Consider the following 27226-nt stretch of genomic DNA (forward strand, 5'->3'; position numbering starts at 1 on the left):
TTTTGGTCATGACAACTCTCAAGGACCATCTCCTACCCTCCAGTAGGGCTGTGATATGCAGAGGGAGGTCCCATATCAACAAAATTATGGAACCTTGAAACACCAGAATTAACTAATAAGCAAGTAAATTACTATGCTACATTCCACTAACAAACCAACTATGGAAAATGATAGTACCTATAAGCACTCTGTCACAAAGTTGTTTTCAGGCTATTTTAGTTTCCCAAGTTATTAGCACAAACACATAACTAAATTTATTTAATTTCATTACCCTAAAAACATCACTGTCCTATTAAAATAATAAAAATGAGGCATCAAAGTTGCTTGGTTGTTTTTACACACACACACACACACACACACACACAAGTATTTAACACTCTGCCATAAGAAAAAAAAAAATTATCACAGACTGAATTAGAAAAGACTTTAGAAATCTAGTCCAGCCGCCTTGACTAAGGACCAAAATGATCATATGATTTGCCTAAAATCTCAAAGGTCCACATGAAAAATGGCTCAACTCTATTTTCTGACTCCTTAGTAATTTAATTCCAACAATAAGGTAGGCTTCCTTAATTTCACTAAAATTTTATACTACCAGTTTTTAGAAACAAAATTTTTTTTCTTAAGTTTTGTAGTAATTTGTAGAAGCATAAGAAAAAATTGCTTTAATAATACATTCATCTTAGGATAAACAAAGCAAAAGGCTCTACAAGATTATTAACTATCACAAAAAATGGATTTTTTAATTTTCCAGATTAAAAAAAGAACCAGGGAATTTATGTTCTAGAGAAAATGTCAAAGAATCCACAAGAAGAAATGTTATTTTTCTTTTGCCAAAGGATACTTGGTATTTTACGATCTTCATTAATAACAATCAGATCCGTGAAATCTCTAGAGATACACTGGGGGATAATTCTTTTCAGAGCTAGTCCTCTTCGGTAATAAACATGTGAGTTTGGTATAACAGTGGACAGCTGTTCGCAGAACCTCACTGTTCTCTGCAAAACAAAACTTTTAAATCTCTTATATCAAAGAATCATACAGAGTAAAGTCATAGATGAACACTTTCATAAATGGAAGGACTAGCAAAACTTAATTTCTAGTATTCAATGCACCATAGTTTTAGAAAGGCAATCCTAAACACAGCCTTCCTTAATAACCTTAAACTGGATTACCAGTATCTCATTTTATTTATCTTATTCACAAAAAAGGAATCCAAGTGTTAAAGCTAATGAATATTAAGAGTCAGTTAGGAAACAAAACAGAGTTTTTATATTTCAGTAAATATGTTTTACCCCACGAGGTCTGTCTGATGTGGTAATAAGAATCTTGGGAGAAGTCTGTCTGTTGAAATGAGAAGCAAATTCATCTGTAGCTTCATCATAAGCAACCTGAGAACAAAAAATGCATGCATTTACAAAAATGGCAAAATGATGATAATGACCTTAAAGTACAGAAAGAAGTTCGGTACAAAAAGAAAAGGGAGAGAAGGAAGGGAGGCAAACAGGAAGGCAGGCAGGCAGGAAAAGGGAGAAAGGAATCTGGATAAGTTCAATTGTTATGGTTTAGTAAAAAAAAAATAAACAAACCACTTTTCTGGAGATTTTTCATTTATTCAGTCTTTTCTCCCTATTCAATTCTAGATCTAGCTCAGTATCTTAACTACAGTTTCTGTCAAGACATATATACATACATATATATTGATATGCATTTCTTTCTTTCTTGTTTTTTAAACCCTAACCTTCTATCTTAGAATCAATACTCAGAGTCAGTTCCAAGGCAGAAGGGCAACAATGGTTAGGCAATTAGGGTTAAGCGACTAGTGTTATGTTAGGATTTGGGGTGAGGAAAAAACAAGATGAAACATATAAATAAATTCTGATTTGCTTGGGAAGGGTAGGAAAGAATAAGGGTTTAGGAATGAACTTATACTTAATTTAAAAGCTAATATCTATAACTAACTAAACTATGTTACTAAGTTAAACATTAACTTCCCAATATCCAAGTCTCACACTAGGAGTCCAATCAAATAGAGCCTGGATCTCAAGTTGGTAGATATCCAAGTAGGTCCAGAGATCTTCTCACTGATGCTGCCAGCAGAACAGATCCAGAAAAACCTCTTTCCTCTGTTGATCACAAATCCTACCACCACAGTTTGGCTGAACCAGCTAGGTTGAAGAGTCTGTTTATTGTATAGGTATTTTTTAAAATAGAATTCTAAGGGCTTGGCTTGCTCAAGGGGGTTAGTGAAGTTGCATCAGACCCCCAGCAGCCATCTTGGGAAAAAAACTGTTTTTAAATTTATTTTTTGATTGTTTTCTGTTATATATACAAGTTATAATGTAATAATATTGTTTTTTCTAATAATTTGACAATGGAAACTGGTATGTCAGCAGACCTGTTTGGCAATATGCTAGTAATGTTTTTCAACTATTTGATGTATATTCCATATTTTGTATTTGTGTCATTCCCTAGTTACTGCCATTATGTTTTTACTATGGATTGTATGAAGTCATTGATAGACTTAAAGCTCTGTGATATTATGACATATGTACCCCTTGCTTGATCTGTAGGTGTATTGTATACAAGTCTCATGCCTCTTTGTGCCTTTGTGTTAGGCGTCTTAAAGATCTGGTAACCTGGTTCAGAAGGGATTCTGACTTAAAGATAATGGTTATACAAATGAAAACTCAACTGGATACACTGGAGCAATTTATAAATATGAATCAAGGCTGTGCACATGATAACAAATTAAACACTAAAGGGAAAAATCTAAATAGGCTAGAAAAAGCAGCAGCAGTAGGAATAGTTCATTTATGCCCATTAAGAGATATGCCAGTGGTTAAGCAAAATGAAGTACATATGGTAAAGATGCATAAGAGATTTCCCCCGGAGGACCTTGAGTCCATCAAAAGGAGGACCCCAAATTTCAATGACAAACCAAATAAAGTAATTAAAGAGATGTAGAGGGCAATTGATTTATATGATCCTGATTTCAAGATTTCAATGATTTTGCCTTATTAATGAAAGAGGTCTTGACAAAGAGAGAACAAAATTTATACAGGATTCAAGAAGAGATCCTTTATTACAATCTTGGCCAGAGGACTTAAAGTTGGATACATCAGATGATGGGGTTTATGATACATCAGTAGAAGCAAGAGATGCTATTCTAGAGGTAATGGGGAGATATACTAAAAGGCCCAATTCATGGTCAAAATTTGAGGCTATAAAGCTATAAAGAAGCTCCTGCAGTTTTCTGGGAAAGGATAACTGAGGCAGCTGAAACTTTATTAGGGATAGATTCACTGGAAGAAAACACAATTGCACACATTAAAAGGATCTTTGTAAAGAATGCAGTCCGTTAGACAATTTTTTTAAAACAAATTACCCAGACTGGGAAGAGTTAGATCTCAATGACTTAAGTAGAAAAGCCACATATTTGACAAATGACTTAGAAGATAAAAATGATGAGAGAGATACCATTGTTGAGGACTTGAAAAGGAAATTAAAGGAAGCTGAAATGAAGGCTAAAGACAGTGAAATTAAATAAATAAAGGCTGTGGCTGCCTTGAGATCTGTATAGCCAAGGTAAAATAATAACAATTATAAGACTAATGAGAGGAGATCAGGTCCTAGGCACTATTTCCTTTGTGATTGGATTGGACATCTATACAGGGACTGCAGATTCAGGAATCAGGTTAGAAGACAATTAAATAATGGGTTTAATAAATACAATAACTGGAATAGCAATAATAATTATAATAGTAACAATAGATGGAACAATAATAATAATAACGATAATCAAAACAGGTATACAAATCAATGTCAAAATGTCTGTTGCCAGGGACAACAAGCACTGGATCTTAATACTATGCAGTCTTGGGTAAATGCTGGAGCTAAACCTAAATACATCCAAGTAGTAAAGGGTGATCAGAGTAAGAATGCAAGTGCCTTATAAAGGTTTCCCCAAGTAACACATGAGAATGAGTCAAGAAATGAGTGTGGTATAAATGAAAATGAGTTGAGGATAAATGAAATTGGGAGTAATGAAAATAAAATACATGGTGATACAAATGAATTAATTGAATCAAAGGAGGATATGACTGGTGTAAATAATTGTACAGAGAAAGAACACTGTAATATAAATTTAATAGAAAATTCTAATGAATGTAGAATAAGAGAAATTAATAAAAAATATAAACTAAATAATAATAATGAAATTGTAAATGGGAACAATGATACTAAGATGGAGAATTTAAGATCCAATGAGAGTAATATAAAAGCTGATGTTGCAAAATCCTGGGAAAGTCATATAATTCAAGCAGATGTAGACTTGGATGGACAGGAAATGACTGAACTTTGTACTGATGTTACTGTGCTTGCACCAATTCTTGAAACCTTCCAACCTCCAAATAGTACTGAACCCTATGTTTCTGTAACTATAGGGGATAAGATATATAATCTTTTGGTGGATACTGGAGCCAGTAAATCAGTTTTGCAAAGTCTTCCTAAAGATTGTAGAGCTGTTGGTACTATGGAAGTGATTGGAGCTACTGGAAAACCAGAAAGAGTAGCAATATTACAACCTAAAATGATAACTTTGGGTCCACTGACAGTGGATCATGCATTTCTTTGTATGCCAGAATGTCCAACGAACCTTCTCAGGAAGGACTTGCTTTGTAAATTGCAAGCAATGATTCAATGTACTGACAATGGGGATATATCATTACAATTCCCAGAAGACTCTCTGAAAGCTTTTCCCCTTGCTGTTCTTAGATTCAGTCAGTGCACAGAATGAGTTGAATTCCATCTATCCTATTCCTGAGGATATACCAGAAGATTTATGGGCAAAGTCTTCCAAAGATATAGGCCTATTGAAATCAGCTACTCCAGTAATAGTGAGAACCAAGGAAGGACCAGTTCCTTGTGTTCCTCAATATCCTTTGAGTAAAGAAGCTATAGATGGAATAAGAACTATTATTGAGACCCTAATTCAATAAGGGATCATAATACCATGTTTTTCAGATTACAATACTCCCATACTGCCAATAAAAAAACAAAAGCTCAATCAAAATGGCAGAATTGTCTACAGATTTATACTGGATTTGAGAGCTGTAAATGATCATGTAATAAAGACTATAGTACCAAGTCCAGCTGCTATAATCTCATCCATTCCAAGTCAAGCAAGATATTTCACTGTGGTAGATTTATGTTCAGTGTTTTTCTCAATACCAATTCAAGAGGATTTTCAAAAGATCTTTGCTTTCACATGGGACTGTATCCAGTGGACTTTCACTCATCTTTCACAGGGTTACTGTGATAGCCTGAGCCAATTCTCTCACATTTTGAAGAGACCTTAAAACAATAACATTCAAGGAAAGTAAAATAGTACATTTTGTAGATGATATTCTTCTAGCATCTCCATCTGCTAAAGTGTGTTTAAGAGATAGCAAGATTCTTTTGATTGAATTATATAAACGTGGACATAAAATCTCTAAAGCAAAGCTTCAGTGGGTTTTGCCTGTGTTGAATATCTTGGTTTTGTGTTGTCAGAGGATTCCAGAAGTATCACTAAGAAAAGAATAGCTGATATCCAGAAACTGAGTGCACCTAAGACCAAGAAGCAACTCAGACCTATTCTTGGAACAACTGTTTTTTTTGTAGACAATGGATACCTGGGTATAGTGACATAACTAAATGCTTAACAAATCTAACCAGGAATACAGAACCAGAACCTCTGAAACTGAAGCCTGAACATCTGCAAGCCGTAAGTAAGCTTAAGGAAGCAATTTTATCTGCACCAGCTCTTGGAATCCCAGACTTTAATAAACCTTTTCAATTATTTGTGAATGAGACGAAAAGAACTGCATCTGGTATACTGACACAGACTTTAGGACAAAGTTATCGTCCAATTGGATACTATAGTTGTCAGCTAGATCCAATTGCTGCAGGTACAGTTCCTTGTTTAAGAGGGGTAGCTGCTGCAGCTGTGTTAGTTCAGAAGTCATCAGACTTAGTTTTGGGATGTCCATTGACAGTATTTTGTTCATATCAAATAGAAGCACTAATGAAATTTTGTACTCAAGCATATTCAGACCGATGAATATCTAAGTATGAAATTATACTTCTAGGTAGTGAAAACATAACATTGAAAAGGTGTAGTGTATTAAACCCAGCAACACTTCCTCCTGATTTGCCAAAGAATGGTGAACCATTACATGAATGTTTAGAAGTAGTAGATCTAGTGGATATGCCAAGGATGAATTTAAAAGATACTCCGTTCAAAAATCCAGATTTGGTTTTATTCACAGATGGTTCTTCATATTTGTGTAATGGAATTAGATGTACAAGTGCTATAGTTGTCACAGAATTTGAGACAGTGTAGTATGGGTCATTATCTAGTAACCTTAGTGCTCAAAGTGCAGAGTTGATTGCTTTAAAGCAAGCATGTCTTCTGGCAGCTGGTAAAAGTGCTAACTTTTACACAGACTCATATTATGCTTTTTCTGTTTGCCATGCTACAGGAATGATCTGGAAACAACAAGGTTTTATTACTGCATCTGGAAAACCAAATGCTCATGCAGAAATAATAACTGAGTTGTTGGATGCTATCCAGAAGCCTAAACAGTCAGTGGTGATCCATTGTAGAAGTCATACTAATAGAAGAGATTCAGCTGCTAAAGGAAATCATAGAGGTGATATAACTGCGAAATTTACTACCAGAAATGCCTCAGTGTATATTATGAACTTATCAACTACAGAATCTGATGATCTGGAAAAAGCTTATGTAAACTCAGAAACACAAAAATGGAAGGAGAAGTTTGGAGCAAGAAAAGAACATGGTATATGGTTGACAGATACAGGAAAGCCACTGTTACCAAAAGACCTGTATACCTATTTGTGTCAAGCTATTCATACAAAAGGTCATTTTGGTACTCAAGCTGTAATTAACACAGTAAAGAGAAAATGGGTTGCTCCTGGAATAAGTACTGTAGTAAATAAGATATGCTCAAGCTGTTCTGTTTGCCAAAAATTCAATCAAGGAGCATTCAGAATGAAAGATTTAGGTGGTAGGCCTTTAGCATATTGTCCATGAGAGTCTGCAAATTGATTACATCAGCATGCCAAAAGCTGGAAGATACAAGTTTTGCTTGGTAATTGTTGACAGATTAACCAAATGTCCTGAAGCTTTTCCATCAAATACAAATACAGCTAGCTTTGTGGTGAAAGTGTTGATTAAGGAAATTATACCTAGATTTGGAGTGCCATTAACAATAGACTCTGATAAAGGATCCCATTTCACTCAAGACATCCTGAAAAGAGTCTATGAAAACCTAGCAATAACAACAAAATATCATGTGCCTTATCATCCACAAAGTTCAGGGCAAGTGGAGTGCGTAAATAAGGAAATAAAGATTATGGTGGGAAAGATCTGTGCTGAAACTTATCTCAAATGGCCACAGATTCTTCCCATAGCTTTGTTTTACCTACATACAAGGCCAAGAGCAGATTTACATATATCATCCTATGAAATGCTCTTTGGACATGCTCCACTACAAGCAAAAACTTGTAAGACAGGTCTATACATCTCTCTTAGAAGACTGTCAACTTGCTTCTTACTTAAGTGCTTTACAACAAAGACTAAAAGAATTACATGATATGGGAGTATTAATTCAAACTGGTCCTTTGGATATGTAAAAAATTTTGCTAAAACATCAGCAACACAGGAAAGTTGGTTAGGTCCTTACACTATTGTGCTAGTTTCTTCATCTTCAGTAAAAGGTTTGGGTAGAGATTTCTGGTATTATTGTTCACATATCAAATTAGCACATGGTATATATAAATAATGAAATGTACAAATCATTGAAGAAGAAAATGAAGAAGAGATTGCAGAAAGATAGAATCATCAGTCAAATTGAGTCTGCAGTCAAAAAGATCAGTAAGGCGAGGATCATTCCTGCAGAAGAGGATAGAAGAGAACAATGCAGATGAAGAGGCGAATTTAGGAATTAATGGACATTGTTAAAAGACTGAAAATTTATAAATTTAAAAGACTTTGTGAAATTTGCAATAAAGAGGATTACAGGATAAATGGACTGATGAATTTATATTTTGGGGTAATGTATTATAGTACACAATAGCATAGCATTTATTCACATACAAAAACAAATATATTTACTACTTATGGAATTACAGAAGGATATTCAAGAAGAGGAGAGAAGAGAAAGAAAGATCCGAAGTAGGGGTATATTGCATATGACAGTAACATATAACTCTTACATTAACAGTAACATTGACATTAAAATAGCAAAACATAAACACAAAACATAAACATGGTTAGGTTACATTGAATCACTACTTAAATGAGTGAAACAATGTATAGTAAGGGTACTAACAGTGTTATGATTAGCTATAGATAAGTTATTTACTAACAAAATGTAAGTGCATACTTAGATTTAGTTTAGATAAGAATAATTTAGTTAGGAGAAGTATTTTGAAGATAGGAAGTAGTTAGGTAGGATTAATTAAGATAAAATTAGATACTGACTTGTACTACATCACACATTACACAACACAACATATGACATACATATCAAACAAAATAGTAAACAAATATGCAAATATATATAAATAGGGTAACAGGGTGTATAATAGGATTGTAAATTAATTGTATTATAGTGTATGTCTACATGTAAACTATGTGTAAATATGAAGTGTACTTAAGTGTATATATGTGCATATAGATATAGTGTATGTATGTACTATATGTATATATGTAAATTATGTTCATAGCTCACTAATATCTATTGTTACATGTATTTGTACAAGTGAGTTTAATGTTTGGTTTGATTTTCATTGTAAAACTTATGCCATGTTGTGTTTATTGTAATTTTCAAAATATTTTCTCTATAAGTTTAATATTAATGTACTGCAACATATGTACAATGTTCTGTATTAGCTGTAAAGAGTATTTTTAAGTTTGATGTTTGCATGGAAGTTATGTTCACTTTTTGTTTGATGTTATTTGCTGTTTTGATTTTGCTTCTGTTTGACTTTTCTACTTGTTCATTATTTAATTTGTTTTCCCTTTCCTTTTTCCTTGTTAAAAACCCTAGGTTAGTGTTAGTTAGAGTAAGATAGTTGAGTGTAGGTTGTTTGTTATTTTGGATAGATTTCTTAGTTTAGGTAATTGGTAAGTATTTTAGATTGTGCATAAATTCAAAAATAGTGTTTCCAACACAATTTTTGATTCGTGCAAAAGGGAGGAATGTGATAAAGGATGAAAGGTTTGCAAAAACTGTTGCAAAAACTGAGAGATGCAAACCTTAGAGAATGATTGACAAGAGCATATAATCAAGTGTCACATGGGAGCCTGAGGGATCTGGGAGAAGATTCTATCTGCCCCGTTAACTGTCTTCTCTCCTGAAGGATTTGAGATTAAGGCTGGAAGAGGATTTTCTCCTGTGATCAACAGAGGAAAGGTTTTTCTGGTTCTGTTCTGCTGGCAACATCAGTGAGAAGATCTCTGGACCTACTTGGACATCTACCAACTTGAGATCCTGGCTCTATTTGATTGGACTCCTGGTGTGAGACTTGGATATTGGGAAGTTAATATTTAGCTCAGTAATATAGTTTAGTTAGTTATAGATATTAACTTTTAAATTAAGTTTATTCCTAAACCCTTATTCCTTCCTACCCTTCCCAAAAAATAAATCAGAATTTATGCATGTTTTCCTCTTGTTCTTTCCTCACCCCAAATCCTACCATAACACTAGCCCAGAGTTATACCGCTAGGAAGTATCTGAAGCTAGATATAACCCAGGTCCTCTCTACTTCAGACCTGGAGTTCTATCACTTGTACTACCTAAGGGTCTCAATATGTATTTATAATGGGTCAATTCTATAGGTTATCCATTCAAAGATAAGCATTTTTTTTTAGAAATTGTGAACAAATGAATGAAAAAACACTAATAAAAAAACACTTAAAATGTGTCAGGAGCTAAATTCTGGGGACACAAAAACAAAAATCAAAGACAGTCCTTGGCTTCAAGAACCTTCATTTCAATGTGGAAAACCCCACATGAAGAGGGGTGGTGACCAGGAAGAAGCACTTTAGATGCTATAGAGCTGGTGGATGGAGTCAAAAAGGAATAGCCTTGACACACTCATCCAGGAAAAACATCAGAATTACAAAGATTCTTACACTAGAGGGGGTGGGATTGCATATTGCAGAAGTGGAGGATATAACCAGAAAATAGAGGGTAAAGTTAAACATGGTGGGGTTGTAGAAGTCACCACAATTAGGAAGAGCAAAGGGACTGGGCAGAAGTTGCTTTAGATTCCAGCATAGTCTCCACAACAGCCAGTAAAGTAAGCATATAGGCTATGGAGAGGAGGGAATTAAAAAACCCTGGGTTTTATTTATTTAGGTAGTTCTGGGCAGTTCCAAGGCATATCAGCATATCATCCAAAATTGGAACATCTGAAAGATCTTATCATCCCTAAAGAATCCTTTTTCCACTAGGATTTTGTGCTGGACTTCCCAGATGAAGGCAAACACCTGTAGCAAGCTCATGTCTGTTTTTGGCCTTGCTCAATAATCATCACTGGAGAATCCAACCAAGTTATTTGTTGTTTCATTTTTCGCACACCTCGTGATTTTAATATATGCATGGGAGACTGATCAACCAAATCAAATAGTCTGTTTTATTTTGGTTTTTATAGTCAACAAACAAGCACTGTGGGATCTTTTATTCTTTGCTGTTTTCAGTCAAAAGTGTGACTGTAAAGACAGCATACCAGGTTACTAGCCTGTGTCCTCACCTTCCCATTTAGACTCAGAATCAGGTCTTTGCCTGTGCCTTTATGCGAAAGCCTTCCCCAGTGCTCTGGAGGCCTTTCTTGGATCAGAACCACTCCAAATGCCAGCTCCAACCACCTGTCTGGCCTCCACCAGGTTTTATTTTTCCTTGCTCCTGCCTACTATGAAGAGGATCTCCAGGAGTTCACAGGATACGTTACTGATAGCTGCCACAAGGCTGGACACTAAGGGAAAGCCCTGAAAAAAATTGATCACCTGCCTCCCTCCCAAACAGACTACTTTTCAGTCATTGATAATCAGTTTCATAATGGCTATCCTCTACAGTTTATAACTTTGGCATAGTCTCATCTTTGTTTCCTTTACAGCACTCTTTTCAATGATAGAAAAAATTTTTACAAAAAAATCTTGCTGTGTCCTTTCCCTATTTTGTCTGCTTGTTGTATTGTTTCATTAAAAAACATCTGGGGGATGATCTACATTAAACTGGGTCTAATACCAAGCTTTCCGTAAACTCATTTTCCCTTCCTATTTCTATTTTCTCTGTTAATATACTGTTCATCTCAATTTGTTAATGTCCTCAATTGTTACGGTTGAGACAGAACTGCCCATCAAGCAAGGTCTTTCACAACTGAAATTATCCTACCACCAGTTGCCAAGTTTTCAAATTCTACTTCCACAAGACCTTCGGTTTGCAGCACTGGATTTGGAGTCAGAGGTATTGGGTTTGAATCCTTGCACACCTATGTACTACTTGTTTGCAGTGGACAAGTCATTTAACCTCAGAGAGCCTCAGGTGTAAAATGAGTTAGTTCTTTCTTCCAATTATAAACCTAGATTCCTTTTCTCTCATACCACCATCACCTCTAATCTGCCAACTAACTCCCTATTTTCAATTTCTTTATTCTTCAGACCATCACCACAAAGCTGCCAAAATCATGTCCCTACAGCACAGATCCACCACAATGTCAAGGTTACCCCAATGCTGGTGATCACATATGATCATGTTTTATATCACAAACTTCCTTCAGAAATGGCACTAGTTTACCACCATGCTCAAGAACAAGCAGCTTATTAGAAGGCAAGTTCCTCTGCAGGGCAATTAATGGACTTCATGACCTGGCATTGGTCTTTATAGACTTATTTCATATTACTTCTCATGCCCTAAATAATCCAAACAAACTGGCTTTCATTTATGACATTGCAATTCCTGCCTCCATACCCATGTATCCCTTTCTAGAATGGTTCCCCTTTGATCCCTCTGGAGGCCTCTTCTAGACTTAACTCAAAGACATTTTCTAATCAAGGTCCTTCCTGATCCCCTAGTTGTTATTGCTTTCCTTAATCCCTAAATTATTTTCCATTTGCTTCTCCATGCCCATGTTGTATCCTGCAGGAGATGATCAATTCCATGAGGCAGAATGGACTGTGTCATCTTTGGCTTCCTAACATCTGGCTTGAACACAGAACATAATATGTAGTGGGAATCCCTTCTAGGGGCCTTGAAAATGAGTCTGTAGACAAACTTCTATTGCTGCCTTTCTCTATTTGGCAAGGAAATAAATGTCTGCTAGTTGAGGCAGTTTCTAGCCCCTTCCATCTTCCCTATCACTGCAATTTTTTTATATCACAAACTTCTTTCAGAAATGGCGCTAGTTCATATCAATGTCTGTTCCTTTTCCCATTGACCATTTTCAAATATCAATAGTTTATTTAAATAAGTCAAGTTGGTAATGTTTTAATTTATAAATGATCTAATTTCTAAACTTTTTTCTAACTTAACAGTGGTCTTGATCTTTGTTCTAAGTCAACTGTGCAGAAAAAGCTAACTTGGAAATGACTCACACAGATAACCAGTTGTTCCCTGTCTCTTAGAAGAATCAATCATTTTTACCTGACCTTATTTATTTATTGTCACATGTACCTCCAGGCTCTTCATAAGGAAAATATTCATTAGTTCAGCACTCCTTTCAAATGTGGCTAAATCCCTTTCCCCCTTTTCTTTATAGATTCCTATTAGCTTTGGCAGACTATTCTATTATAGCTAAGTAATCAATAATGCCATTAAATAGAGCAACCTAAATAATTAGGTCAACTGAATATCCTAAGCAACATTTCAGGTTTAAAACTGAGAGGCAGCAGAGTATAATAAAACAGAAAGCAGCCCAATTTAAGAGTCAGGAAAGACCTGGAATCAAATCAAATTTCCCACACAAGTTACTTATGTGATAACAAACAAGTCCTTCTCTGTAAAGTAAAGGTTATATCACCTAAAGTGACTATCTCACAGAATTTTATATTATTATATATGATATAATAAAAATAAAAGGAGATTATTTAAGTAAAAATGATTTGAAAACATTAGAGCAGTACACATATATAAACTGTCACCTAATACAGGACATTTAATAAATAAAATACACGGTTACCCATTATGTAAAATTTCTAAAATTACCTCTTCATCATTAGGATCAACTATTGTCTCATCATATACTCTCTGGTTTTCAATGGTCTTGGGTACTGGTTTTGGTGGTGCCTAGGGAAAAAAAAATATTAATTAACAAACATTAGAAACATTTAATGTATATTTTCGTAATACGTGAAGATAGAGGCATTTTAAATATGTAAACAGTCCTCATAAGAAAAACCTTATCATAGCCATTATTTTTCTTACCTCCTCATTAAACTAAAAAGCAAAATAAGAAACTTTTAAAAATCTTTTGGGAAAAAAAAACTAAGCTGGGTCCAGATAACTAGTCACCAATAAGAAAAGACAAAATATAAAAGTAGGGGGGAAACCTTGTATAACTAACATCACTGATAAAAGTTTACTATTAATAAAATAGATCAAAAATAGAAACATATACAGACACCATCCAGAATCCAATGGATTTGGAATAACTAACAAACTAATAGTTTAGACTCCTTGGACCTAAGTTCATTCATCTATAAAATGAGGGAGTTGGAACATACAATCTCTAAAATTCCTTTTTAGCTCTGTGCCCATCATTCAATTTCCTCTTCTCTGTTATCTTGTTCTACCCCTTCTTTCTAATGTACTTTAAAATTCTACCCTTCGACTAGCTTCTCCTCAAGACACAATTGTGCAGATCTCTCCATCCTTTATGAAAGAAAAATTAAAAAACCACAACTTTTCCTTGACTCTACTTCAAGTTATCATTTGCTGCCCTCCCTCATGTTCAAACATCTTTAACAAAGTTTTCATAGACTCCTCAGATGGTAGTCTGGTGAAGCCTGAAGTCCTATTTACAGAATCAAATGAATAAATGCTTAAAACAAAATGTAAAGCATTATAAAGTACTGAAATACAGTGATCAAAATATTTTTTCAAAAAGAAGGGTGCAGATGCCAGGTTAATATTTCCTGCTCTAGAAAGGGCAGTCTATGATAACCATCTCTCTCAAACCTAATATATCCAAAACAAAGTTCATTATGCTTTCCCTCCACTCCAAAACATTCCCCTCATTCAAATTTCACTACTGTTTAGGGCACTACCATTCCCCCAATCACTCAGGTTTGCAACCTGATCATCTCTGAATTCTCACTCTAATATAACTCCTCACATAGTCAGTCACCTGCCAAAACTCTTCCTTCACAACTTCTCTCCTATGTTTTCTCTCCACACACATTTACCACACCAGTGGTCCACAAGCTGGACCCTTCCTAACTTTCATGTCTTCTCCCACTAAACTCCTATCTTTAGGCCTTTTCACACACTGTCTACCATCAGTAGGATGCTTTGCTCCCTGCCTCCATTCTCATATTCCTTCAAGGCTCAGATCACGTGCAACTTTCTGTAGGAGGCATTTCTCAGTGCTTCAGGTCCTCTAAGGATACCTTTCTTGTACCCTATAGTATTTATTGACATGTTCTATCTCCTCCAATACAATGTAAGTTCCTTAAGGACAGGGACTTGTTTTTGTTTCTTCCATTCCTTTCATACCCACTACCTAGCACAGTGCTTGGCACACTCAAAACAAAAGATAAAATAGGTAATTTTGATTACATGAAAGTGAAAAGTGTTTGTATGAACACCATCAATGTAACATGAAATTTTAATACTAATCTGTTAAGACAATTTTGAATTTTAAAGCAAAGGATCTTACTTCTGAACTTCTGAACCATATTCTTCTGAGGCAATGGATGAAGTCCCCTCTAAAGCACTGGGAGACACTATACTAGTGCTGTGCAGCTATTTAAAGGACCATGTAGTAGTGACTCTATAAGATATACATCAAATATCTTTGGTAAGTGTCTGATACCAAGATCTATAAGGAATTAACAAATATTCTGATACCAAAAACCATTTCCTAATGGGTAAGTATTCAAGGAATTCTTTTTGAAACCTATTAACAACCATGTGAAAACATTTTCTGAATAAGTGATAATCAAAGACATGCAAAATCAGAACAGCTAAGGTTTAAAGTTATATCCAGCAAACTGAAAATGGTGGCAAAAGATGGGAATAGTCCAGAATATGAAAAGACTGACACATTAAAATACTGTTGGTGGAGCTATGAATTGGTCCAACTCTTCTGCAAAGGAAGTCAGAAGTGGCTAAAAAAAGTAAAATGTTTGCCTGAAAGATACCACTCTTAGGCCTATACCTCAAGGAGATCAAAGACAAAGTTCCCATATACAACACAATATTCACAGTTACTAGATTTGTGGTAGCAAAAACTGAGAAAAAAGTATATGTCCATATTTTGAGAAATGGCTTTGAGAAAAAAATATTGTGATATGTGAATGTAATGCAATATTACTACTTTCTAAGAAGTCACAACTATGAAGAATTCAGAAGCATGGATGAACATATGAACTGAAAGAGTAAAATTAGGATATTCACAATGACTACAATAAATGAAAAGACCAACAAAACTCCCAAACAGAACACTTGTCTTTTTAGCAACCCAAATCTCTCTCTGAAGAAGACATAAGAAAATGTACTGCCACCACCAAAGTTGGGTACCAAGGGTATGAATGGGGCATTAAAGTACTGTCAAGTCAGAGTAAGGCCTCCTTAATGTGCCCTTCTACCTCCACTATCTTGTCCCCCAGTATATTCTCAACCACTTATAGGATGAGCTTTTGTATGCAGAGATCTGGTTATGCCATCCTGCTCCTCAACAATCTTTAATGAAATATGGCCTGATGAGCAAAATTAAAACCTACTCTTCTCCAATCTCGGTTTACTTTGTTTTTCCTGTATTTCCTACTTGCCTCAAGTTTTTGTGAGGAGTGCTTTGAAGACTACAAAGGAATAGAAACATGTAGTAGCATCTTTATTACTTCAGAGAATTCCTCTACACATTCCATTCTACAGCCAAATTAGACTGTCTGCCAAATCCACTATGAACTTTCCCACTGCTACTGTTGATGCCAGAGTAGTTTTCCTCCTCACTTGCTGAACTCCTACTCATATTTTTAAAGCTCAAAACAAAAGCCATCTCCTGCACTGTCTTCTTGCTCATACTGTGGACCTCTCCCCTGGAATATCACACTTTATTTTGTACCTGCTCTAATAAATAAATCTATCAGATAATTACCTGTTTTGATTTTAGCCCCTCTTCTAAACTATATACTAGTGATGGTAAACCTTTAAGAGATGGAGAGCCATGCCCCACTCCTACCCCACCCCCTACTGAATGCTGGGCATACCCTGCCCCAACCCTTACCCCACCCAGGGAAGGGAGAAAGTGCTCCCATTGGGCTGCTGGGTGTAAGAGTGGGTGAAGTGAGGAATGTCTTCAGGGAGTGTAGAGAGGGGGAGGAAAGGGACCTGAGCACTCTGCTCCCCTCCATCTCTGCCACCTCTGAGTTACCTACCTTTGGGCTGCTGGGTGAAAGGTCAGGTGAAGTAAAAAAAATGTTGTCAGGCATGGTGGAGAGGGGCAGGATAGCAGCTCTGCCCAAGTCTTTCTAGTAATAAACTCTGGGGGTGGGGAGGGTGACCTGTGTGCCCACAGAGAGCACATGCTACAGGTCATCTTTGGCAACCATTCCATAGAATCACCATCACTGCTATATACTTTAAGAGGTCCCTTATCTATTAATTATGTAGCTTTTTCAGTATCCATATTTATTTACTACTATTATGTGTTAATGTTTATTGATTTATTTCTGCGTACAAAATAGAAATCACAAAAAGTTAAAGATTTTATTTACCTTATCTCCAAGAGCCTCCCTTTCTTTTTTAAGTTTTTTCTTGGCTGCCAATTTTTCCTGAAAGATAAAAAAAAGATGAATAAAAATGATAGCAAAGACATGTTTATTAAAGATTAAAAGTCTAAAAACGGTTTAAAGTTGGCAGTTATTATCAACCATTAAGTTAATATTAAAATAACCTAATATTATTTTCAAAAACAAGTTGCAACTCAAAATAATGACCATGAGTACAAGGCAAAGCATTGTTCAATCCATCAAATGAAGATTTCCGTTACCAGTTATCTCCTTTCTTTGATTCAGCAACACCCACCTTTCCTTTACTAAAATCCTAGATCTGAAAACACTCATGTTGTCTACTATGAGCCAAACATTTTCTATATTTCTTGTGTTCTTCTCCACTACAGATAACTAAATGGTAGCGCTGAACTTAAGATCACATGACACCCACCCCCAACCTTTACCAGCTGGGTAACAAGGGCAAAGACTTGACCTCTCTGAGCATCAGTTTCTATCTCTGTAAAATAGGAATAACTGTTATAAAACCTATGTCCCAGAGATGTTATGAGAGTCAAATGAGATCATGTATGTAAAGCAATTTACAGAACTTGAAGTACTACATAAATATCTGATAGTGATAAAACAGTGAATCACAAAATTTCCTGCAGTAACCTTCATTCACTTTAAGTCAAAGTAGATAAAAATTCTGTGGAGAAGAAGGCTTGGGATTCTAAATGTCACGAATTGTACTGTGCCTCTTAATTCATTGCTAACCTTTCTAGAACTAGCTTCGGCAGATTTTGCTGAAGAAATGCGCATCATAGAAATAACATTTCAGTTTACTTTAAATTCCATACACATTTCAGTGTCAAGCACTTACCTAAAGGGTAGTATTGGATCATAAATTTAGAGCAAGAAATGGCCTTAAAATTCTAATCCAGTCCTCTCACCCTATAACTAAGAAAATAAAGTTTCAGAAAGGCTTTGATTTGTCTATGGTTACATAAGTTGTAAGTGACAGAACCTGGGTCTCCACAGCCTCCAAAATTAGCACATTTTCTACTACAAGCACCTATTATCTAAATTAATGCACCTCTGATTAGACTCTGGTTCCCAATTCGCCCTCTTGCCAATTCATTCTTTACATGTTGTTAGAATAAAGACATAGACTGATTGTGTCCCATATCTAACCCCTCCCTCCTCTCTACTAATATCCAGAACAGTGACTTGCATGTAGTATTTAATAACTTGATAATTGATGCTACAATCCTCCTCAAGAAGCTCTGACTCCCTATTGCCTTGGAAGCAAATATGAACTCCTCAGCATGGCATTTAAGGCTCTACTCAAACTGGCTCTAGCCCAGTTTTGCATTTTATTTCATATTACTCCCCTTTATGCACCAATTCAATCCCATAAGTATTAAGCCCTTACTGTGTGAAAAATGGGCAGCTAGGGCTGACAGAACACTAGATCTGAATCAGGAAGACTTGAATTCAAAGCCAGTCTCAGACACTTATTACCTGTGTATTCCCTGAGCAAATCACTTGATCCTATTTGTCTCAGTCTCCCTAGCTGTAAAATGAGCTGGGGAAGGATATGTCAACCACTCCAGTATCTGTGCCAAGAAAACTAGAAAGGAAATCACGAAGAGTTAGACAAGACTGAAATGACTGAACAACAACACATGAAAGGTGCTGTGTTAGGAACTAAAGCTACAAAGACAAAATTAAAAATCAGTCTCTGCCCTCAAGGAACATGCTCTAGGGAAAAAAGAAAAAGAAGATCTCTGTTCAAATCCTGCCTCAGTAATTATCTTTGAGACCTCATAGCTATTACTTTGAATAAAGTAAAAAGGGAGAGGCAGAAGACAGCATTATATATTAAGATATAATTTATGTGAGGAAATCAAGGAATGAACTAAGAGGGGAAACATAGTTGAGAGGGAACGTTTGGGGTGATCTATAACGACAAAGAGAAACTATTCTATCCTCAAAATACATGCCACTTGGATAGAAAGCAAATAGATAAGGAATATGATAATAAGTCTGAGTAATGATGGTGACTTGAATTACCCAGACATCTGCTGAAGCCATATATATATATATATATATCTGCAGAAAGCAAAGCAGCTAAAAATCTTTCAACCCACCTTAATGATCATGTCAACCTTCAAGAATGAAGAACCAAAAGAGGAGGAAATCAACAAATTCTGGATCTGATTCTAACAACTAGATGCTAGGATAGAAATAACTGGGACCTTTTAAGGAAATGCCCACTACCTCTTATGAGTTTGTGGCAGAGTAAAGAATGATAAGGTACAGTTTGGCACAAACCCTTGGTTCTGGGAAAATGGATTTCAGAGATTTCAGAGGAAGATTAATTAGTATCTCATGGACTAAAATTTGACAATGGAAGTTAGTTCAGGAGAGATGGGAAATTCTTAGGAATTAAATTTTCAAAGGGAAACAATTCCAACAAGAAAGAAAAATGGGAACTGTCTGTAGAAACTGATATGAATGCACAAAGAACTCACTAAGCAACTTGGATTTTAAAAGATATATACAGAAAATAGACAAAAGGTGACAAAAGATGAATACAGATTTGTGGCAGAGTACCATAAAAATGATGTAAGAAGTGCTAAATCTCTGAATGAATTGAGGCTAGTGAGGAATGCTAGGCAAACAAAAAGCTTTTTGTTTTGAAAGGGTTTTTTTTGTCTTTTTTTTAGTTATATTGAGGAAAGAAAAGGATCAAAGAAGGGAAAAGTTGCTACTTTGGGTGGGTAAATTATAATTTATGGTAGAAAGAAAGTGGAGTTGCAAAACTCTTAACATGAGACTTTTTTCTCTGCAAAAGAAAAAAGATCTTACTAGGCTAGCATATTGGTATTGAAAAGGATGAAATTTAATGGGGTTCAATCAACCAACAAACATTTGGTCAAGGTACAATATGCGTTTATTAACGGGTACCAAATTTCAAAAAGGATACTGATAAACTTCAGAGTACTGAAGAGCCCTAAAGAATGGTGAAGGACCTCAATTCCTTGCCAAAAGGATTAGCAGAAGAATCTGGAGATTTTTAGACTATAAAGAGGCTTGGGGGTAGGGAAGATGGGACTTGACAACTATCCTTAAGTACTTGACAGGCTGTCACGTGGAAGAAGAATTAGATTTGTTCTGTTTGGCACCAGAGAACAGAGAAAGGAGCAACCAATGGTGGCATGCCTTGTTTCAGATGTGGTGGTACTGAAGATCTCTATCACAGGATATCCTCAAAAAAAGCCTAGATAAACCCTTGTCAGGTCGTTTTTATGACCTCCAAGGTTCCTTGGGGTTTTAAAATTGGGATTCTTTAACTATGTGTGAGTAACAACCTGAGCCTGTTTCCTCATCTTAAAATAGGGATAATAATGCCTCCCACAGGGTCATAAGGATCAAATGAGAATGAGTATAAAACCCTTTATAAACTTTAGAAATTCATATAATTGTTACCTATTTCCTTTTGCTGGTGAATTAGAACAGTTTTGGAAAAGTATAAACATCATTTTGAGAAGGAAAAGAATACCAAATCAAGGAAACCTCTCTGTGATATAATCTGAACCTTCAAGGAAGACAAAGATCCCAAGAGGTAAGGATGGAGGGCATCCCAAGTAAGGGAAGAAGCATTTATATAACATCCACTATATATGCCCGGCACTGTGCTAAAAGCTTTTACAAATTTTATCTCATTTAATCTTCACAACAGCTCTGTTAGCTGTTGTTAATAATAGCTAGGTGCTATTATCATGCCCATTATACAACTGAAGAAAATGGGGCAGACAGAACTTAGCCAGTTAACAGCTACTAAGTGTCTGAGGCCACATTTGAACTTATATCTTCCAGAAGTCAGCAATCTATATACTGTGCCATCATCTATCTCTGAGATTAGAGTGAAAAGGCCCATGAAAAGACAGTAGAAGAATAAATGGTAAGTTCAGGGAACAACAAGTTACAGAGGATAAGGAGAGTAACATGATATAAACCTGAAGAAGGAGGCTATAGTCAAATTGTGAAGGATTTAGATTCCAAGCTGAAGAATTTGTATGTTAACCTAAAGGCAAATGGGAGTCATTGAACTTAGCAGAAATGACAAGGCCAGATCTGAGTGTTAAGAATATTTTAATACTTCTATTTTATATGAATTGAAGGGAAAGACTGAAAGCTGGCTATCCATTTAGTAGGCTATTGCAACAGTCCAGGAGAGAGAAAGCACTGAACTAGAGTGATGGCCATGTAAATGAATAAAAGGGGAGATGACATGGAGGTGAAATAGCAAAGACATGCCAACTGATTGCACATGGGGTGAAAGGAAAAGGAAAGGGTTGAGGATAACTCCAAAGTTATCTCAGGCTAGAGACTACTACAACAGCCTTCTGGGTGGCCTTTGTGCTACCTGTCTCATCTTTCTTCTCTCCAGGCTCCTCTCCAACCCTGAGGTCAAACTGATCTTCCTAAAGCACAGTCTATTCAATAAATTCCAGTGGCTGCCTAATTCCTGCAGGATCAAAATCAAAACCCTATTAGGTTTCTAAAGTACATCAAAATCTTTAATGCCCTTCATAACTTGGCCCCTTCCTACTTTTCTAATCTCCTTATATCTTGTTTTCCACGTACTCTACCTCTAGCAACTCAAGTCTCCTTGCTGGCTGCTCATCCCAAAAGAGCTAAACTAAGCACTTTTTCACTGGCTGGCATCCACCCCACCCTCCCATGCTGTTATTTCCAATTGATTCTGTATAAGTGTTGTTGGGCATAACTGCTAGCATGCTATCTCTCCATTAGACTATAATACTTACAATATTATAGTGGGCAGAGACTATTTTTGTCTTTCTTTGTATCTTCTGGTTAGCTCTGTGCCTGGCACACATTAGGTGCTTAATAAATACTTGTGAGGTTACAAAATCAGAAAAGATGGCAGCACCCTAGAGAGAAATGGAATTTTGGAGGAAAACCTGGTTTAGAGGGAAAGATATTGAGTTCTATTTTCAATATTTTGAATTCAAGATACCACCAAGTCATTTGGTTGGAGATACCCAATAGGGAACTGGTGAAGTAGAAGCTTGGCAGCAACAGAAATGGGAGTCAGATGCAAAGATCACCGAAAGAGATGCTTGGAATAAAAGTACAAAAGTAAAATAAATAAATAAAAGTCATGGCCAATGTGGGAGTTTGTTTTGCTTAACTTTGCATTTTTGTCACAAGGGCTTTGTTTTTCCGTTTTTTGTGTTCTTTCATCAGAGGAGGGAGAAGACAGGAGGTAAACTAGGGTCTACCACTGCCACTAAAAAAATGAACAGAAAGGCCAGAAGAAATCACAATGGGACAGCTTTGAAAAGTTAACTTGTCATATTTATTATAGACTTTAAAATATAAATAACTTCTACATAAGAGAGGTTCTCAGTTTCATGTACAATATTCTGCTGTTATATAATGTGCATAGTAATTATGAAATCAGTCCCTGCCCTCAAGGAGCTTATAATCCAACTAGGAAAAATGATACATTTATATGAAAATCCTACATAACAGATGTTCAGTTTCATGTATAATCTTTTCCTCTCTCCTATAATGCTTATGCTAATTTTGTGTTTGCAAAACTCAGAATAAAAACAGTTCTTGTCATTAAAAAAAAAAAACAGTTCTTGCCCTCATGAAGCTTGTAATATAGCCCTGGAAGACACGTACATATATTAAATACATACAGGGATTTTAGATAAAAAGGAAAGAAGGGGCAGTCATTGCAGAGGTACAGAAATGGAGTATGATAAAGTCAGTTTTATAAGAATATGGTATACAATAAGGCTAGAAAAATATGTTGGGTTCAGCTAGGAAAGGCTTTAAATACCAAATAATGAGTTTCTATTTTGATCCTTGAAGTAACATAGAGCTTATGTTTATCAAATAAGAGAGTGACAAAATTGGTCCCTTCTGTGGGGGCCAATACAAGAGATAATATCATCATCTCCATTGTACAGAAAGGGTAACTGAGGCTAAGAGAACTCAAGTGCTGGAGAACAGATTTGATCCCAGGCCATTCCTAAGTGAGAATTGATACCATAGGTAAGGAGACAGAAAGCACCTAGCTGGCCTTGATAAACTAAAGTCCATTAGCCCAGAAGAACATCCTCATCCTGAGAGATCAGCTAAATATGACTCTTAGAGAGGCACCATTAGAAACAACTGAAATTTCACAGGAAAAGATGATGGTACCAGACTGAAAAAGAGGAAATGTTATCCCAATTCTCAAACATTGAAAAAGAACAAAGACTGCAAACTATAGGCTTGTGAGCCTGGTTTTGAATAGTAGGAAATTTCTAGAAGAGATCATTAAAGCAATGGGCAATGAGCATGTGGGTAAGGAAATAGTGGCTGCAAAGTTTCTATCAAGTAGAAGTCATACCAGACTACATTCACTTCTTTTTCTAACAGGATTACTAAAGTGGCAGAGGGGACTGCCAGGAATATTCTTTATCTATACTGTCACCAAACTTTTGGCAAAGTATTTCATACTATTCTTAGGAAGATGGAGAGTTAAAGACTGGTTTAGGTAAAAATACAATTGGATAGATTCAGAACTGGTTAGAGGACTCCTAAGAGTAAAGTTGGTAATGGTTCAATGTTGACATACTAGGAGGATCCCAATGGAGGATCCCAGGACCTGAAATGTTTTAACATTCTTTTAACTATGACTTGAATAAAGACATTTATGACAAGCATCATTATTATTAAAGCCAACATTTATATACTACTAAAGTATTATCTCATTTGACCTTCCCAACAACCCTGAATGATAGATACTATTATTATTCCTATTTTATAGATGAGGAAACTGAGGTAAAGAGTAACTTGAACAGGCCAAATATAAACTCAGGCCTTCCTGACTCCAGGTCTAGCATGCCTATTAATGTCATGTTCATCATATCTTCTGATGACACAAAACTAGGAGGGATGGATAGTATCTTGGATGACAGAGTTGGGACCCAAAAGGATCTTGACTGAAAAGAACTTTTGGCTGAATCCAACAAATGAAATTCAATAGAGACATAACAGTTGTGCAAGCGAGTGCCAAAAAGCTAATTTCATAAGAATAAGATGAAGGAGGGCACAATTATAGATAGCAGTTGTTCAGGAAGAGATGAAAAGCTTCAGTGGGCTCAAAAAAAGCTAATGCGATCTTGAAAGGCATTAAAAAAAGCATGGCTTCCAAGAATACAGAAGTTATAGACCCACTGTACAAACTGTCAGATTCACTGGAATGCTATCGACGTTTTGGGGTACCACAGTTCAAAATGAACATTTACAGTTGTGAAGTGTCCAGAGGAGGATAACCAGGTGACCCAGAGGAGAGAGTGCTGAGTTTGGAATCAAAGAGGAAGGCCATGAGTTCAAATCCTGGGTCAAGAGACTTATCAGCTTTGTGACCCTGGGGATGTCACTTACTCTGTCTGTCTCAGCTTCCTCATCTGTAAAATGGACATATTAGCACCTAGCCTCCCGGAGTTGTGAGGATCAAATGAGAAATATTTGTAAAGTGCTTAAGATAGTGCCTGATACATAGTAAGTGCTATCTAAGTACAAATCAAACCAGACTACATTCACCTCTTTTTTTTGCAGGATTACTAATTTGGATGGGGGGACTGACATGAATAGTTTACTTATTCTGTTGCCAATCTTTTAACAAAGTATCTCTTACTATGCTTAGGAAGTTAGTAATGGGCAGGACTAGAGAATAATACATTCAAATGATTCAGAACTGAAAGGGCTGGCCAGGCTGAGCCAGTTTAGAGAAGGGGGAAGTTTAGCTGTTCTCAAGTGTTTGAAGGCCTGGCATGTAGAGGAGGGCCCGGGGCAGTGGCTCCCAAGGCGAAGAGAAGCTGTTGTAAAGGGCGAGAGGCCTTGGGGGCTACCGAATAGGTAGCCGGTGAGGTCCCTTCCTTCGTGTGCCAGAGCTACTTTACACAGTCAGCCCGTGGGCTTGGGGGCGAGATGCCCTGGAAGTCCTGAGCCCAGCTCCGGTGACCCGGGGAGCCCCCCAGTGACCTCTTGCCTGCCCACCCGCCCGCCTGCCCCGGCCTCAGGCACCTTTCGCTGCTGCTGCTTCCAGCGCACAAACATGAAGTGGCGCCGCTGCTTGTTCTTGATCTCCGAGATGCTGAAGCCGGGCGGGAAGGCCGCGGGCCGCGGCTGTTCCGGGGCCCCGCTCCCTGCCGCCCCATCCTCGGAGTCCTCCCGAGGGGCGTCAGCGAGAGATTTCCGCTTTGTGCCCCGCCGGTCTTCGCCTCCAACGCCGGTTTCACCGCTGCGCGCCATGCCGCGGCCTCCACAGTAAGGGTCCCAAACTCATGTACTTCCGCTTCCGGCCCAGGCAGCATTGCGCTTCCGGGTTACTGGTTTTGGCCCTGGGGCTTGGAGAAGGGGGAGGGAAGAAAGAAAAAGAGAAGGAAGAGAAGAAAAGGGGAACAAAGGAGGGGGAGAGGTGTAAAGAAGAGAAAGGAGGAGAGGAGAAGAGAGGGAGGGAGAGAGTTTAGAGGGGGAGAGAGTGATTGATGGAAGGGAAAGGAGGGGATTGGGAAATGAGGTGGGGAAGGGAGAGAAAAGGGGAAGGGAGTGAGAGAGGAAGGGAGAAAGAGGAGGGGAGAGGGGCAGGTTCTGAGTTTGAGAACCCAAACCTGTAATCTTGGGGTCACAGGACCAGTTCTGGATTCTGACTTCTGTTCTGAGCTAGTCATACCCTCCTTGGTGTTTTAGTTTATAATAAAATATTATAATAAATAATAAAAGGAGGAGTGATGGTCTAGAATCTAGACTGTCACTAGATAATTGTTAAGGTCCCTTTTCAGCTCTAAATCTTTGATCCTAGTTCAAAGTATATTTCTCAATTTCTCCTCTCTCCCCCCAAAATCAACAGCTATTAATGGGAGGCACTGCTAGATACTGAGGGCTCAAAGTCAAAATAGAATTGTCTCTGCCCTCAAAATCTTCATAATCCAATCTCTCTGACACATTCCACATTCCAGCCCAAATCATCTATTTTCTATTTCCTAAATATGGCATTCTCTGAATTAGTTATAAACTCCTTATAGGTAGGTAGTATATCTGTTTTCCAGATCTCCCATTTATATAACATGGGGGTTAAATGACTTGCCCAGGGTCACATAGTAAGTATCAGAGCTCAAATCTGAATCCAAGACCTCCCATCTCTGGGCCTGGCTCTCAATCCCTACATGCTATTTATATTCATTTGGGTGTTAGTTGAATAAATGAATTTCCACAACCATTTGAAGAAAAGTTTTTACTGACAAAGCTAAAGAACATAGAACTCACTCCTAAATTGAAAATCCTTTCTAGCAATTTCATCCATTTTCATTTTTTCCTGCTGATTGCCCTTTCTCTTACATTTCTAGCATTCAAAGTATAGCTTGGAAATACCACAACCACCACCACAAAGTAAAGAAAAAGGATCTCTGAGTCAGAGCATTGACTATATACCTTTGATTTAGAGTCAGGAAAAATCAATGAACCATGGGCAAGTCAAGTCACTTCAGTACCTTGAGGCTAATTCTTCACCTGTCAATTATAATTCCTATACATTTAGAACTCAAAGGGACCTTGGAAATCATCTAGTGCACTTGAACAGAAGTAAGGAGTCAGTAATCATATATAAAGATCCCTGTAGGCAGCATATTGACTTAGATTTCAAATGTAATGTTATCTGGTTTTTTGTTGTTGTTGTTGTATTTTTATTATTTTGTTAAATATTTTCCAATTACATTCCAATCTAGCTCTGGCTATTCTGAAGAATGTTATAGAACAGTCCTTTGCAGCACACTTGATACCTTTGATTTAGTCTAAGCCTTTCTTTGTTATAGATGAAGTCACTGAGACTAAGAGGTGATTACTTACCCATTCATTGTTTCATAAGAGTAGGAGGTCAAACTCAAGTGCTCTTATCCCAGATTTCAGTGCTCTTTTTAAGGAACCAAACAAATTCCAAGATAATGCCAATAGATACCATGGGCTCTTCACTTTTTTTGTTTGTTTGTTTTATGAACCTCCCACCTTTGGCAGTCTGATGACCTCTTTTCAAAATCAGGTTGTTAAATGGATAAAATTAAGTCCATGGATTCCAAAGGAAACCCATTTTACCCAAATACATTCTATAGACTTGAATCCTTCCACCTCATGATG

The 27226-nt window shown here is 36.8% G+C and overlaps 1 protein-coding gene across 2 annotated transcripts in view; it reads right to left on the minus strand.

The window, feature by feature from the left end:
* The window catches only part of RPF1 (ribosome production factor 1 homolog), a 33055-nt gene extending 7641 nt beyond the window's left edge, over positions 1 to 25414 (minus strand). The window contains exons 1-5 of one of the 2 annotated variants that reach the window (XM_001367175.3): positions 25121 to 25414; positions 17006 to 17062; positions 13275 to 13355; positions 1296 to 1391; positions 845 to 998 (exon numbers count right to left, since the gene is read on the minus strand). In XM_001367175.3, the coding sequence (XP_001367212.1) occupies positions 845 to 998; positions 1296 to 1391; positions 13275 to 13355; positions 17006 to 17062; positions 25121 to 25348 (616 nt within the window). In that variant the 5' untranslated portion in view covers positions 25349 to 25414. The remainder of the gene's footprint in view (positions 1 to 844; positions 999 to 1295; positions 1392 to 13274; positions 13356 to 17005; positions 17063 to 25120) is intronic. The other variant, XM_056815417.1, reaches the window with a different exon arrangement.
* Positions 25415 to 27226: the final 1812 nt, after the last annotated feature.

The sequence above is a fragment of the Monodelphis domestica genome, chromosome 2, assembly GCF_027887165.1.
Source record: "Monodelphis domestica isolate mMonDom1 chromosome 2, mMonDom1.pri, whole genome shotgun sequence".
NCBI classification, from domain to species: domain Eukaryota; kingdom Metazoa; phylum Chordata; class Mammalia; order Didelphimorphia; family Didelphidae; genus Monodelphis; species Monodelphis domestica.